General features: G+C 44.5%; 1 protein-coding gene across 2 annotated transcripts in view; it reads right to left on the bottom strand.

Moving 5' to 3' along the window:
* LOC146983012 (LIM and SH3 domain protein 1-like) overlaps positions 1 to 15,554 on the bottom strand; it is a 39,590-nt gene extending 24,036 nt beyond the window's left edge. For both annotated transcript variants that reach the window (XM_085784343.1, XM_085784342.1), the window contains exon 1: positions 15,472 to 15,554. In XM_085784343.1, the coding sequence (XP_085640469.1) occupies positions 15,472 to 15,540 (69 nt within the window). In that variant the 5' untranslated portion in view covers positions 15,541 to 15,554. The remainder of the gene's footprint in view (positions 1 to 15,471) is intronic.
* Between the last annotated feature and the right edge of the window lie 1,071 nt (positions 15,555 to 16,625).

Raw genomic sequence — 16,625 nt, forward strand, 5'->3', positions numbered from 1 at the left:
GAAATTGTACCACTCTTTTCCAGAAATCTCTCTACAATATTTCCACAAATTCATGCCATTGGCATTGAACTTAAACTGTTCTTCAGTCTCAGAACAAATATGTGTGTATTTCTGGTGTTTGCTTCAAAACAGTGGTCCTCGGTCCAGTGTTTCCGCTAGGACTTCTTACAGGAGTTTTTGCTGGACGATGGAGTCGTCACGCATCAATTGGATCGCCCCCCCACACAGGAAGTCAAATGCACCGAGCGTCTGGTAAATTTCAAAATAAAACACAACGATAAACTTTCAGATCGTAAACCATCACTTTGTCAACATTAGTTTCACCTGCTGGAACAAGCAACAACTCATCAGTCAGAGGAACCTGAAGCCAAACAGGACGTCATGGATGAAAAAAAAAAAAACACAACACAACATACAACACGTCTGTTCTACAAGAACACAAACTGAAAGTAAAAACTAAATACCACAGAGTAACTAACCCAACAGCAAATCAACCTCAGGGATCTGTTGTTGACATTTTAATCTCATTTTATACACGATCTCTGTCTGTAGCTCTCCTGGGATTTCAGGTCTCCAGCTGCTCTCAGCTCCAGAGACGGAGTTGTCATTTAACACCACACTCTGCCCTCCATCTCCCTCCCCCCGGCTCTGGGCTGATCTGTGGCCTGAGGGTTCAAAGACGACGACGGAGCGAGGGAGGGAGGGAGGGAGGGAGGGAGGATTGGAGAAAACTGGAAGGAGGGAGGAAACATGAAAGGAAGGAAGAGACAGTGAAGCCACGATGATCTGGCTGCTCCCGCTATCATCAAGGGAAGGAGAGAGACGGATAAGGGAGGGAGAGAGGGAAGGAGAGAGAGGGATGAGGAGGGAAGGAGGAGGGAGAGTCCTTATTCCCATGGCCTGAGGGAGCTCTGCCATCCCTCTCATTCTTTCACCCACTCCTCTTCTTCACTTTCTCTCTACGCCGACTGCCCACACGACTCACTCACAGAGGAGATGATTCAAAACTGGAGCTAAAGCTTCGTCAACACGTCGCTCATTAACACACAGGCACGATGTGACACGACGCAGGTTCGATTCCTGAACGTGTGTCTTCTCCTGACAGAAAGGCACAGAGAGAGAGAGTCGTGGTCGTCGTGGTCGTTCCTCAGAGCGTGGCGACGCCGCGTGACGACGGAGCGACGACTCAAAAGCTGCTGATGCATCATCATCATCACCAGGATGTGGAGGACGGAGGGGAGGCGTCGCCATGGCAACAACACAACAAACACTACAAACACACAGCCGACCCTGAGTGACGGATGTTCAACACACACAGCCTACGATACGATATGAACACGTTGTACATGATTACTACGATTTTAAACATTTTGTAAAAGAAAAAGAAAGAAAAGATCCTGAGAGTCGTTCGACTGAAACTTTGTTTTTCCTACGGCGGCTCTGAAGGGTCAAATCACTGCAGCTGCAGAAAAACACTTGCAAAGATGCAAATGTGCTACGAATTCAGAAAAACAACAGGAAGTGTTTCTGGGGGACACAATTAAATGAGGGACCAGTCTGGGGTCTTTTGTTGTTGTTGACTTTTTATTTATAACTCATTTTTATTCTCACTAACATGTAACTAACCTGCTACTGAGGAACTGAAAACTTAACTTTACATTCACAATTTACATAATAAAAGATCAATATTTATTATATATTCTGCAACAATGAATCGATTAATCAAACAATAATCCATTATTAAATGAATTGTCAACTATTCTGATAATCTAATAATTGGTTTGAGTAGTTTTTTAAGAAAAAAAAAGTCCAGATTCTCTGATTCAAGCTTCTTAAATGTGAATATTTCTGGGTTTTTTGTTCCTTTATGACAATAAACTGAGTCTGTCTTTGGTTTGTGGACAAAACAAGACATTTGAGGACATCATCTGGTGGTTTGAGAAACACTGACACTATATTGACCAAACAACTAATCAATTAATCGTTTAAATAATTGACAGATTTATCGATGATAAAAATGATAGTTAGTTGCAGCCCTACAATATTTATAATGTCAGTATTGATTAAATATCGACACAAAGACGTGCACCGTTTTCTATTCTAGTAAATAACTGTAAATATTCCTGTAACATTTTGGTTCATAACTATAAGTTTGTTTTATATTTCTCTACTATTTCACCTTGTTTGTTACAAACGCTACTGTAACAACCACATTTCTCATGTGTGGGATTAATAAACAGTCTCATGTCTTAATGGACCACACAGGATGTTGTGCCTGTGTGTGTGTGTGTGTGTTTGTGTGATCTGAAGCCAACATTCCCACTGTAAACGTCTAATCCCGGCCTGCGGGAACGGCACATGGAGACATGCCGTTACTCCATCGCCACCGCCGCCTTGACTTGACGAGCGTTGCAACAAACTTACACAACAACAACAACAACAGCAGCAGCAGCAGCAGCAACAGCAGCGACACACAGTTCAGGTCCGTTCTCCTGCTGCCGGTGAACAAACACGTGAACGTGAACATGACTTCAGGGCCGAGTGTCGGACTTTGATCCTCCACCGCCGTTTCCCAGGACAAATATTGACCTGGGTCTGATTCCAGAGAACAGACCTGAAGCTGCTGAAGGCGACGGCTCAGCTGCCGGGCCTCGGCCGCCTCGGCCGCCTCGACCTGACCTGCTGACCCACATCCCTCAGGACCAGACCAGACCCCCACCTCCACCTGGACCACATGAGACTGAGAGCTGCATCTGGCCACATCTGCACCACAACTGTAAATACCAACACCAGACTGAGCAGGGGTCGGTCCTGCCATGCCATATTAAAAACATTACAATATTCTCCAATTTATTGTGATTTATTAACTTTTTTCCAACTGCAAATCTGTTTTTTTTCTCATGAGTTAAACGTCTTATATCTGCAGAAGCAAGTGATCTGGTCGTTTTGGCTAACTTCCTGTCAGCAGATGGAGTTAGCAGTCCCCGCCCTCGTCCCTACGTCACCACATTCACGCGCATCCCTTGGCTGCACACACAGAGAGGACCGCCCCTTTATGCTGTTCTCTCTCCTCATTGGATAAAGGTTGTAGGATACAAGGAATGTTTTCTCCTCGGCTTACAGCAGAGCAGAGTGACTGACAGACCCGTGTTTCAGACCAAACACTATATGTAAGTGATTGCTGTCGGAAGATATAACTATTTAAGACTTATATTAACACAAACATTCCGCTTACTTCTGCTTTAATACAATACTGACGTGCACAATATCACGATCCTCCCCAACGCCAACACCGAGGACGACCCTCATCGTGTGTTTTCATAAATGCCAATAAAGAAAATCTAACACTGCACGAAAAAACTGAAATTTCACTGTGAATTCTTGTTTTTTTAAACGTCATTTAAAAAGAAAACTACAGGATTTGACATAACTTCCTGTCCAAAGCGTCTCCGTGGCAACCTAACAAATCTGCTGATGCCGCTGTAATTTGTATTTTGTTCAGATTTTGTTCATGAAACTACAACACGTCATCAGTCTTTGCAGCCGTTTCTGCAGCTTCCTGTCACGTTTTATGTTGGCGTCCTCCTGTCGTCGGGAGGCGGAGCTACACCACACCAGCTTCCTTCAGCTGCAGACACCAGAGTATTGATCACACAGGTGATCGATCAGATCAGCATGGAGCATCACATCCGATCAGTCTGATCAATCGCCGCATCCTCTGATCAAATCAAATCACAGCCGATAACAAAAAGCTCCAACGACCTCCACTGTGACCACAGCTGATTTTATACAGAGGGGAAACGTACACAAAATAAATCAAACACGTATTACACAACACACACATATTTACACCTATACCAGCTTATTATAACGTCCTGCGTCCACTAAAGGTGCATTCCAACCAAATCTGTTATGTAACATTTGCAACACACTCAAGTTTTACCAACTCAATATAAAAACTTTAAGAAGGGAAATCCAAATATTATAAGTAGTGGAGCAACAGATCACAGCTGATCTGTGATCGGCATCTTGTGGTCCATGGATCGATCGATAAAAACAAAAACTCTGCTCATATATTTGAAGCTGCAGCTCTACCTCGCACAACAACAACTAAACAGTTTGTTTTATCAACATGTTACTACCACGACGTCACAACACACAACGTTGATTTGCGTTGTTGCCGAAGTCACACGTCAGTTTCCACCTTTGCATGTTTTCATTTATAAAATAATATTAATTCTGTTTGAATACGAGGTTCGTTCTGACAGAACTAGTCTGGACCAGACTCAGCGTCTGCTCAGGTCACCACTCGGTCTGGGGTCGATGTCTGGTCTACAGAAAGGGAAACAAGGGGACAAACAGAGGCGTCCCTGATGTGTGTGTGTCTGTGTGTCCAGCGTTTAGCCAGGTTCAGCGTTTAGCCTGGTCCAGCGTTTAGCCAGGTCCAGCGTTTAGCCTGGTCCGGCCTGCAGCCTCCAGGAGATAGGCTGCTCCCGGTGCTGAGGCAGATCTGGCAGCGGCTGCAGAAATGAGGACACTGCAGAGACAGAGGCCTAGAAATAAAACACACCACTGTCTCCCTGCATCAACGCAGCTCAAGGGCACATGCGTGTGTGTGTGTGTCTCAGTGTGTGTGTCTCAGCGTCTACATGCATGTGTGTGTGTGTGTGTGTGTGTTAGTGTATGTAGGTTACATGTCTCCATGTGTGAGTGATGCAGCCGGTGCATGGATCCAATCAGGAGCAGAAAATGCTCAGTCAGCCTCACACCGACCCAAAACCCTGCAGCCACACACACACACACACACACACACACACACACACTGAGACACACACACACACACACACACACACAAAGGGGGGTGTCAGTGCCCTCATGGTCTGATAGGACGCCATTAAGCTGGCTGTGTCGAACACTTCCTGTTTCAGTATCAACGTCTACCGCTCTGGCCCGACTCACCAGCACATCGCTGTCATCTGACTTTATATAATATAATACAACTTTATTATCAATATTATTATTTATGATTATTGTTACTTTATCATCTGACACCAATACAATACAACTTTATTAATCCCACCAGGGGCAACTGGTTGGAGCAGCTGATACATACAATAAGAAGGAACACCGTGACAATAAAAGAGAATAAAATACAGAGGAGTATAGTGGGATCATGGGTCTAATAAATAAATAAATATCCTTTTTATTTGTAAAGATGGAAAACTCAAGTTATCAGTTACTGCTTGGACAATAAACTGTTAAAAAATAGTGAAAAATGTATTTACGTTATATTTTAATCATAAATAAACCAACATTGTGTTGAGATGTTTGGTTTTGAAACAGAAAAACTAAGGAGATCTAAGGACTATAAATAGAGATTTCATAATAAAAGCTGCTGCTGACTCACTTCCTGTGTCGTTGCTGTTTAATTCAGAATTTACGACCAAACTAACGACATCAGCAACATCAACACTCGGAGCAGCTGAATGGATCTGCTCGCTCCGGTCCTCATGGTCGTCATCATATTAACTATGAGAGGAATTTAGTGCCGTATAACACTGACGGACCACAACGCCTCCTCCCCACCCCCCTTTACCCCCACTCCCCCACCGCCATCGCCCCGGGGGAACCTGATGAAAACGCCTCATGACTCTCGGTCAGATCGGTAGCGATTAACTTCAAGTCTAAACCACTTTGTTTTGTTTTTTCTTCTTTTTAGAGGCTGATCGGTTTGTTGATGAAGATGCTGCATCGATCAACTGTGGTTAAAAGACATCACAACACACACACTGACAGACACACACAGACACACACCGTGGGCCATTACAGCATCTTAAACTCTGTGTATGAGCAGGATTATTACTATTCTTGCATAAGACGCTGCATGTCTTCAGACAAGGTGTCCTGTCCACATCATATCTGGCTGCAGAGGAAACGCTAACTCATTACAGCCACTGGTTAATTATCAGTCGACCTGATGCCATTAGTTTCTACCTGAACACACGCAAGAGTATGCACTTAACACACACACACACACATACGTAAGCGTATTGCATTCATTTGGAAAAAACAGAGTAATTTTCTAAGAATTTTTTCTGAGTAATTCATTTTTTCTGTTTTTCTGAGTAATTTCTCTCTTTTTTTTGACTTAATGAGATTTCAAAATCCAGCAAGAAGCTCCAACCTGCAAGTAACGTTTAACCTCTGTGGTCAAGCCTCCACTTCATCATCATGGATCTATTAGATGTATTAGATCCATGATCTACTTACATTGTTCTGTGCTACATGTAGCCTTTATATACACAACAGTAAGAACATGTAAGGACTGATTTCAAAATAAAGGTTCCTTCCAAAACAGATTCACCTGCATAGTTTGCAAGATGATGTAGATTTTCAAAGGAAAATCCCACAGATTTTTCTTATAAATTCAGAGTAATATTGAAAGGAGATGACCTGTTACTCCACCTCAGTAAGTCACTCAGAAAATATCGTGGCAGTCTGATATAGCACCTTTGAAATCAGTCCTTACACACTCACACACACTACATGTAGCACAAAACAATGCAATTTGAAGTTAAAGCAGAAGTAAGTGGTCCGGTCGTTTTCGCTAATGCTGCGTTCCAGGCAGGCTTTTGAAATCGTAAATTGCAGCTTCAAGTCTAGCGTTTCAGGCAACCCACTCGTGTTTCTCCGACCTGTTTTACCGGTGAAAGTCACTATAACGGCCACTCGTAACTTCCGACCGGTGAACTCGTACCAGATCGAACTGGTACGACTTCACGGTCAGAAAAATACGAGTTTCCTTGAACGCACCATAACAGTCCTCGTCCCTACGTCGCCACATTCACGGCGTTCCTTGGCTGCACACACAGCCCTTCATGCCGTTCTCTCTCCTCATTGGATAAAAACTGTAGGATACGATAAATGTTTTCTCTTCGGCTCAGAGCAGAGCAGAGTGACTGACAGACCCGTGTTTCAGACCAAACACTCTATGTAAGTGATTGCTGTCGGAAGATATAACTATTTAAGACTTATATTAACACAAATATATCACTTACTTCTGCTTTAAGCGTACACATATCATGGATCTAATAGATGAAGTGGAGGCTGAGTTGACCACAGAGGTTAAACGTTACAGGTGGGAGCGGCTCGCGGGATTTTGAAATCTCGTTTGGTCGGGTAAAAGAAATTACTACGAAAAACGGAATAAAAATTACTCAGAAATAATTACTCAAAACAGAGCTTTTTTTGCAATACGCTTCCGTACACACACACACACACACACACACACACGCGAGTATGCACTTAACACACTCAAAACGCTTTTTCCCCTTGAATAAATAATCACTCTACACAACAGTCCAGTCATGTTGTCACCACTCTGAAGCTTTAACACACAGCAACGATGAAAGTCCAGATTTCTTTTATGTGTGTGTGTTGGTCAGAGAAACAGAACGCCAGTGTGTGTGTGTGTGTGTGTGTGTACAAGTTCCTGTTTCTGGTTGTCAGTGTGAAGCAGAAGTACCTGTCTGTGCGCTGGCTGTGGAGTCAACACCCCGGGTGGTTGTGACTCTGCTGTGTGTTTGTTTGTGTGAGTGTGAGTCAGCAGACGGAGGTGACGGCGCCGCGGCCCGACACACTCCTCACCTCTGGACAACATGAATCAGCAGCAGCTCAGAATAAATCTGGATAAACCTGGTTGAGACGGCGCCGCCCGACGACCACGAGTTCCTCTGAAGCTGCAGGTTGGAGGATGGAGGAGCAGCGTTAAATCAATCCATGGAGCGGTGGATAAAGTTATTTATCATCTACCATGTTACCATCATGTGTATATGTGTGTAGTCTTATCTGTCATCAACAAGAGATTACGGTTACGGGGCGCGTCACGTTTGTGTGGCGGTGCTGCAGGGACGAGAGCTGGGACACCGGGTTGAAGGCTCTGATCTTACAAGGTTGGTTTTCAGCCAAGAGACGCTAGGTGGAAGGCAGAGAGTCCACACTTCGTAAACACGGCATAATTTCCAGAAATGTCTGCGTGTACACATGTTGTAACAACCAGAAGACAGAAAGCTGCCCCGCTGGATTCAAACTCAAACATTATAAGTGGATTAAATGTTGACTGGGAGTCCTGGCCAAGAAAATATGGTGATTGATGATGATTTAACGGCGAGATTCAGCCACAGTGTCTGAGGGACCGACAGTAGTTGTTGTTTACAGGTGAGAGCGGTGGATGCGTTTTGAGCGTCCAGACAAAAACGCTGGGGCGACGTTTTAGCGTACTGTTTAAACCCCCCCATGACGCCGTTTCTGTCTGGAAAAAACGCCAAAACGATAAAAAAAAAACTTTGTGTGGACGGGCTCTTATTAGGGGCAAGTCTTGTATAGCTCCTCTTTAAATACAGTATTATAGAAGAACCACAATGTCTGAAACAACCATAGTAAGGCCTTAATGTGACTGTATGAAGCATATGGACCTTTCCATTAGCACATATCGGCTCAACTCAACTCTGTTTTGGATTTTCCACTAGGGATCTAGTACTGTTTGGTTCCAAGCGAGCCAAGCCGCTACTAAAAACATGAGGCCAACAAACTGCCGGCCAATGATTGGCCAGAGAAGAGTCGTCACTGGAAGAGTCACGAGTGCAATGTCCGACACAAGAATCAAACCCACTGAAAACGAGATGAGGCATCTCAAAGGGTTTATCCAAATAAAGAAATTTAAATTAAAAAAAAAAACACAAGTTTGGTTAGTTGTTAGCTATGTTGTTAGCAGGAGGTACGATGAAGTACTCAGGTGTGATGGAAAAGGACCAAAAAACTAAGTAGAAGTGAGTCGAGTCAAGTCGAGCTGTAACTGTGTAGTAGAAAAAGGACCAATAGTCTTCCAGATGTTGGGAGGGGGGTGGGGGGTGGGGGCATGTTTCATACCAAGCAGCCTCCATACTGTACTATTACGACCTCCAACCCTGTTTTTCAGCAATTTCCTGGGATTGAAAAGCAGCAGCACAATTGAGGCTCACATTGTACCCACAGTGAGACCAACACACACCAACAAACACACAACACACACACAGGGCAACTCAAAAAAACATATGGGAACTGTACAGAACAGATCTGACATAAAGTCGACACGTGATGCACAATACAACTCGCCAACAGAGGCCAAAACACCCTGAAGTCTTCTCCTTAAGGAATCACTTAGTTAAGCGATTACCCAGAACACCTTAGTGACCGAGGTGAGACACAAACATGCCGACGCTCCGATCGTACCTTAAACGTGTCTAAACTTATATTTCATCTACCTAAACGAAGAGGACGAACATCCCCAACGAGAGTCTGAACCCAGTGGAGGAACTGATTGATTTTTCTCAACAGCTTTGATCAGCAGTCCAATCTGATGCCTGTTATTGATACGATGGGATCTTTTCTAATCAATTGTTGATGAAGTATCTCATCGATCAACTGTGTCGTTCAGAGAGTCAATGGAAACTTATTTTTTCCTTAAGTCATTTTGAGCAATAATCTTTCTAGACATTCCTCCTTCAGTGTCAGACTCGAGTTGTTTTGAGCATCTGGCTCCAGGATCGTGTTTTGCAGCCACTTGTTGTTTCCCGGTGAAGTCAAGTCTTACACCAACATGTAGATATGTGGAGGCGACCTCCCTCCCTCCCGTCTGGCGTCCGTCCAGCCAACATTTCTTCAGATTTCCTCCTCTGCTGTTCTGAGTGAGTTCATCTCTGACGATCGGTGCCAAGTGGGACAGACTGTTTTGATGCAGAGAGGCCGTATCTAAAGAAACAAGCGAGGTCCTGCCTGTGAAACTAAATCCTGCTGCCAATATTATCTATAACACTAATCAAAGTGTCCTGACATTGCGAACACATCGAAGAGCCAAAGACAGAAATATAAAACCAGCCGCAATGTCAGAACAAACTGTGGTCCATTAAAACCTCTGGCAGCAACTACAGACGTGGACTTTGTTGAGTCTGACGAGACCAGCTGTGCACATCTGTCAGGAAAGAGGAGACCGAAGGTAGACTCTCTTCTTCAGGCCTCCTGGAGGTGTTGAACTGGGCTTCTTGGCGTCATCGTCCAGTTGGAGGCTGAATCTTCAGTCCAGTCTGAGGCTCCAACATCTGGACCACAGAGGTTTCTCTAATGACACCTGTTCAGCTCGATGCTTCACCGTGGAGGCGAAGGTGGATGAGAAACTGAGAACGGAGGCCAAACAGTTCGGTCTTCGGACCACAGCTGATGGTTACTTGGTACCTTTGGAAAACTCCACATACGACGAGTGGAGCTCAGTGCATCACAAGAGCTGATCACTCAAACCACATTTACGGCCCTTTTCCACTAGCGTGACTCGGTTCGACTCGCCACGGAGCTACTTGTTTTTTTTTTGCTTTTCCACCAGCTCCTAGCATCTGGCACCTTGTACTTTTTTGGTAACACCTCAGCCCGGGTTCTAAGCGAGTCGAGGCGATACTAAAACCATTGTGACGTCTGAAACACCCACAGTAAGGCCTTAAAGGTGTTCAGAAACGGCCGTTTGTCCTGTTTGTCGTGACGAGTTTTCACGAGTTGCCGCATGAGTTTACCCGAGTAAGGAAAACGAATTTGACTGGTCGTTATCGAGCGGGCGGGATATTCTATGCTTGGAGCGAGACCGAGCTCCGTGTGTGTGTGTTGTCTCAGGCGTTTGATCGACGGATCCAATATCAGTGGCTGATGAATCGCGAGCAGGGTGACGTATAATTTGTGCGCCTGCATTATCCAATGCAAAAACAACTACCACACTTTCATCCCGGATTTACTTGAAAATAGAATTTTGCACAAAGTTTGGGCTACATCGTCTGATAGATGAGTTATTACACTAATGTTAAGACCCACAGTGGAATCAAATTCTATTTTATTTTCTGTACACCTTTAATGTGACTGCAAGGAACATATGGACGTTTCCATTAGCACTACTCAGCTCGACTCTACTTGGTTTTTAGGATTTTCCACTAAGGATCGTACCTTGTACTACTTTTTTTGGTTCCAAGTGTCAGCCGACTTCCTTCCATTGATTGGCCAGAGCGTCGTCACTGGAAGAGTCGCGAGTGCAACGTCCGACATGAGAATCAAATCTGCTAATTTTTAAAAACACAGCGGCAGAAACGACCACTGATCTGTACTGAGACTGTTGTTATTCTTTAGTATATTTTTTGGGGTGGATTTTTGCCTTTATTTGAAAGCACACAGTGGAGACAGACAGGAAAGGGGGAGGCAGAGAGAGGGGGAATGACATGCAGGAAAGGGCTACCTGACGCGGGATTCGAACCGGGGCCGCCTGCGGTGAGGACTGTAGCCTCTACATGGGGCAGCCGCTTTACCCACTGCGCCACGCACCGCCCCTGTTGTTATTCTTTCATGCAAATTAAACGGCTGCTGTGTATAAAAAAACGCTGTGGTCCGTGAGCGAGGTGCAGACGAGTGAGTTTGGAGCTGACGAGAGGATTGACAAAAAAGGGAGCGAGAAGACGCGACCGTAGCCGCCGTGTTATGACGACCTCGCCTACGATGAGGAGGAACTATGAAGGACTCAGCTGTGATGGAAAAGCACCTAAACCGAGTCGAGTTGAGGCGAGGCGAGTAGAGCTGGAACTGTGTGGTGGAAAGGGGCTGTTAGAGTTGGTCTGGACCACATGTGTCCACAGTCCTTCAGCAGCGTCAACGGGAATGTGTTCTGACAATATTGAAGGCCACCGCCAACTCTACTGACATCATCTGAAGCACCGGCCACTCTGCCGATCTCCTTTACCCGATTCCATATGAACTAAAAATACTTTTCTATACCACAGACCTGTCAGGCTAAAAACAACAACATGTATGTTTGCATCTGAAGTAGGAGTGAGATCCAGTAACAAGTGGTTTATCAACATGTATGTGCAAAGGTATTTTACAGCAGGTGTGAATGAATGTTGATTATATAACTGAGGACGCAGGTTAGTTAACAGGTGTGACCGGACCTTAGACGTCGCTCTTACTGAGCCATTTCTCTCTCTAACTTCTTCAAATCAATAATTATGGGGATGAAAACCAATCAGCTGAATTTATGCAAATTCCATTCAAGTTACAGAAACGTCTCAAACATTATGAACACCTATAGGAGACACCTATTACTAGTGTCTAAGTGAAGGTTGTGAATCTGACTTTTCAGGTTTTGAATCATAAGGCTGCAACAAAACAGAACTGACAAAACAAAGGGGTCTGAATACTTTCTGAATATCAGTGTTGTTTAGTAATAAATCATAAGAAGTGGACGTCGGACGCCTTATCTCTTCACCTGCTGTAAAAACACCAGAGTGTGTAGAGACAGAAAGTCTGCAAACACTTTACAGTCTGTCGTCAAAACACAACACTTCCTGTGAGCCGCTTGACACCGCCACTAATCATCTTATAAACGGACATACATTGGAATCATTTCACTTCCCCTGGTGTGCCACTTTAACCCAGATAAAAAGGGATTTTTTTTTGCAGGTTTGAATATTAGTCAGTGATAATAAAATAAAAAAAAACACACAATGCACGCACACTTCCTGGTTGTGAGGTTTTTATTGGCCTCAGTTCAACAGTTTGTCCTCGACTGCACAGACGGAAACAAGCCAAGCATGTAGCAGCAGCCACCGCCGCTGCGCTAACTAAACGTCTCCCGTCAACAAAAGCATTTCAACTATTGAAAGGGCAGACGAGCAAGAAGACAAAAAAAAAGAGAAAACGCCAGCCAACAACAAGACAAGAGGGCTCGACCAAAATTCACTTCCTGTCTTTGCATGTGCTCGGCTCTCTGGCTCTCTCGCTCCCTGGGCCCAGCCCTGCTGCTGCTGCTGCTGTACAGGAATGCAGCTGACAAGACAAACATGGCTGTGACTGTGGGCTCAGCCTCGCCACAGACCGACCGACCGGCCAACCGACAGACTGACCGACAGACTGACCGACAGACAGACCGACCGACGCTGTTGGAAAACGATCGTCAGGTCAGGTAGACGGCTGAGAATCAGACCACATCCTGCAGCCTTCACCTGAGCTACTAGCCCCGCTTAGCACATGGAGAGAGAAGGAAGGAAAAGAAGCCAGTGAATGAACGAGTGCGTGTGTGCTTCAGTGTGTGTGTGTGGAGAAGGAGAAGAGGGGAGGTTGTTTTGGCGTGTCTGAAGCGGTGAGCGCTGATGCAGAATGGCAGCAAAGACAGACGGCAGGCTCCTCTCCTCTGAGCTCGCGGCCTCTGACAGAGCACGTTTTATGGGAGTGTCTGTCTGCTGGAATGCACTCACTCACTCACTGACTGACTGCTACAGGCCAGACCCTTCCCTCACACACACACACACACACACAGACACAGACACACACACACACTCGGACGTGTACTTGTGGCAATTTTCTAATCATCAATATTCAATAGACCTTTTAAAGAAGTCAAAATATCAGTCCGGGCAGCGTGTTGCATTCAAGAACACGTCCAGTAAAATGCATCCAATCAAGAGCTGATGTTACTTTAGATAATGTGCTTTGTGCGCTCCTCCACCTCCTCCTCCTCCTCCTCCGTCAAACCCAACAGATAAGCACACCGTCTCAACAGGGATTGATTTTCAATAGCCATTCAGACCAGATCCATTAGACAAATTATCCACTTTGCCCCCCCCCCTCTCACCAGCCGTGCTTTTGTAAAACTATGTAAACACACACACAGCAATGCAAAGGTATGTAATCGCAAAAGCTGACCCCACCCACACGCTTTTGTTTTGTTAAGCGTGTTGCATTCAGGATCTGTGTTGCTTTTAAAGTTGCAGCAGGATTAAATAAATTAAATTAAAATAAAACATATGCAGACGTGATGGAGCTGAGGATCAAGGTGTGCAGCACATCAGCTCATGTTGTCGCTGCTCACATGTGGATGAGTGAGTCTGTGTGGGTAAAACTGATGAGATTACCACCACCTTGGCTGAGATTAGGCTTTTGACTGAAAACTAATCTCCCCTGACTCGGATTAGCCAGAGAACTGGACACAAGCATCATCATGACCATCCTCATCCTCATCCACGCTGACAGGCTCAGCTAATGTTGTTATCCTCAACTAAAAACACATGCTTGCTTTAATAGAAGTATAAGTACTACTTTTTATCATAGTTTTCAATGAGTTCCCCCTCAGATAGTGTCATAGTAAAGACCAAACCAATACAAGACCAGTGCCAGTCCTCATAATAATCATATGGCTTGATATTTAGTTGATTTTATGTCAAATCTAAACCATAGTTAATGTAAATAAAGTTTGGATTGAACAGAAGAACACAGCACAGAACCTGCTGAAGTCTCCTCCCACTGTTCACACCAAGTTTTTTAGATGGTTTAACACAACAAGCAGATATACTATAGTAGAACTATTTTACTTATCCTAAAGTTATTGAATTACATTTCAAAGTGAGGGAGTGACAGAGACATTTCGTGCAGGGCTCAAGGCTAACCTTTTTAAAAGGAGCACAGTTGCCACCTGACTTCAAATTTTAGGAGCAAAAAAATCGACTTGCAAAGCAAATATTCACTTTTTTTTTCCAAGTCATGACCCTCACACACATTGACCTGCCAGCTGTAATGACAGATTACATATTCTTTGAGTTGTCCCTTCCATGTTTCACCAAAAAAACCGACAAATTTACTGGTTGTACTGAGTAGATGACCAAAATTGACTTTAATTTTGGGGCAAAATGGACCCGTTTAGGGGCAGACTGGAGCCCAAAAAGAAGATGTCAATGCAGCTGTGGTCTTGACTGGTCTTGGGATAATAAATAAATTTAAAAAAACCAGAGTCCAGCTCGACTGAGACCGAGACAACACGGTACCACAATACTAGTTACACCCAGAGCAGCTGGACCCAGACCCAGACCCAGACCTATAGCCAGAGCCAGGCCCAGACCAAGCCTCGGCTGTCGGGGAGAGGCACCGTCCGCCAGTCGGTCCATGGGTGAACCTCTTGGATCAACACCCACCACCACTCAGAGATACCGTGTTACTTTACAAAATATAAAACATATAAACCCAGATTTGGCTTAAATTGTTTTGTTTTTTTGTAAAGCTGCTCTGTTTAGTTTTTTTTTTTCCTTTTTTTAATTTCCGTTTCCTCCTTTCAGCCCCTCGCCACCTCCTCCTCCTCCCTTAGATAGACGACGGTTAGTTAGCCTAGCCGTTAGCTTAGCCGTTAGCTCGTTCAACTAACCAGCTGGCTAGTCGAGCGAGCTAACGGCTAAGCTAACGGCTAAAGCTAAGCGACGGTCGTTACCTGTGCTGCTGCCTGCCTGCCTGTCGGGGTGTGAGGAGGCTTCAGCAGACAGGGTGGGGAGAGGAAGAGGTGAGGTTGGTTGGAGGCAAAATAAAAACACACAATAATAATAAAAAACAAACAAATAAATGAATAAATCACACCCTTCCTCTTACCTTGTCCAGACAATTCACTTTTTCCGTGGGGTAAACGACTAGATTACATCTGCTACACAGCGGGTTCATGTTGGAGGAATGCTGCTGCTGCCACTGCCGCTGCCGCTGCTGCTGCTAGTCAGTTAGCACCGAAACCGAAGAAGGAAGAGGAGGAGGAGGAGGAGGAGGAAGAGGTGGAGGATTCACACCGCGCCAACCCAAAAAAAAAAGAAAAAGAAAAAGAAAGAAAGAAAGAAAAAGAGAAAGGGAGGAGGTGGAGAAAAAAAACCGAAACACCACCGTTGTTGGGTAGAAAAGAAAAGATCCAGGGAAGGTTGCGGTGGTTGTATCTTGTGTTGTTTTGTAGCCGTCGCTTTGCTTTGCTTCGCTTTGCTCGCTGCACAGCTGGCTGTCAGTCAGTCAGTCCACTAACCTAGACACGGAAAGCCAAGCGCGCTCCCGACGCTCCCTCCTTCCTTCCTTCCTGGACTGTGCGTGCACGAGCAGAGAGGGAAGAGGTAGTACCATAGACTGTAAAAGGGTAGTACTAGACACTAGACAGGGAGGTTCACTTTTATTTCATGTAAAGATCTGAACACCTTTACACACATTTAACCATTTTTATTTATTTATTTATTTTTTTGAATTATGTATATATAAATGTATTATTTTAATAGTATACAGTGCACCACATTTAAAGTTTTGCACAAGAAGGAATCCGGGTCATACTTTTTTTTTTTTTTAGTGCATGTGTCATCCCATCTGTTTCTGCATAGCAAACTCATGCAATCATCCTTTTTTCTTTTTTTTCCTTTTTTGTTGCAGGTTTTTTGGGGCTTTACCAATCCAGTGATCTCAAATCACATTTTTACACATCTGCCACGTTCACTGCCCTAATCCTCCTTTTACACTGAGCAGTGCAAGTCAGTGCACGTCGGTGCTTTTGTTGAGGGTGACACCTGCTGACAGGAGGGCGGCACTGCACCCGACACCAACAGCTCTACTTCCAACATCCAATAATAATTATCAGTGGTGGACAGTAACGGAGTAAATTTACTTGAGTAGTACTGTACTTGAGTATTAGATTTCTTTGGTACTTATTAGGCTACTCTTACTTGAATACATTTCCAAGACAAATATTTTTACTTTTACTCAAGTTAATTTCTAGGAAGGCT

Source organism: Trachurus japonicus, chromosome 8, assembly GCF_045865225.1.
Source record: "Trachurus japonicus isolate A0001 chromosome 8, Traja_1.0".
In the NCBI taxonomy this organism is placed as follows: Eukaryota; Metazoa; Chordata; class Actinopteri; order Carangiformes; family Carangidae; genus Trachurus; species Trachurus japonicus.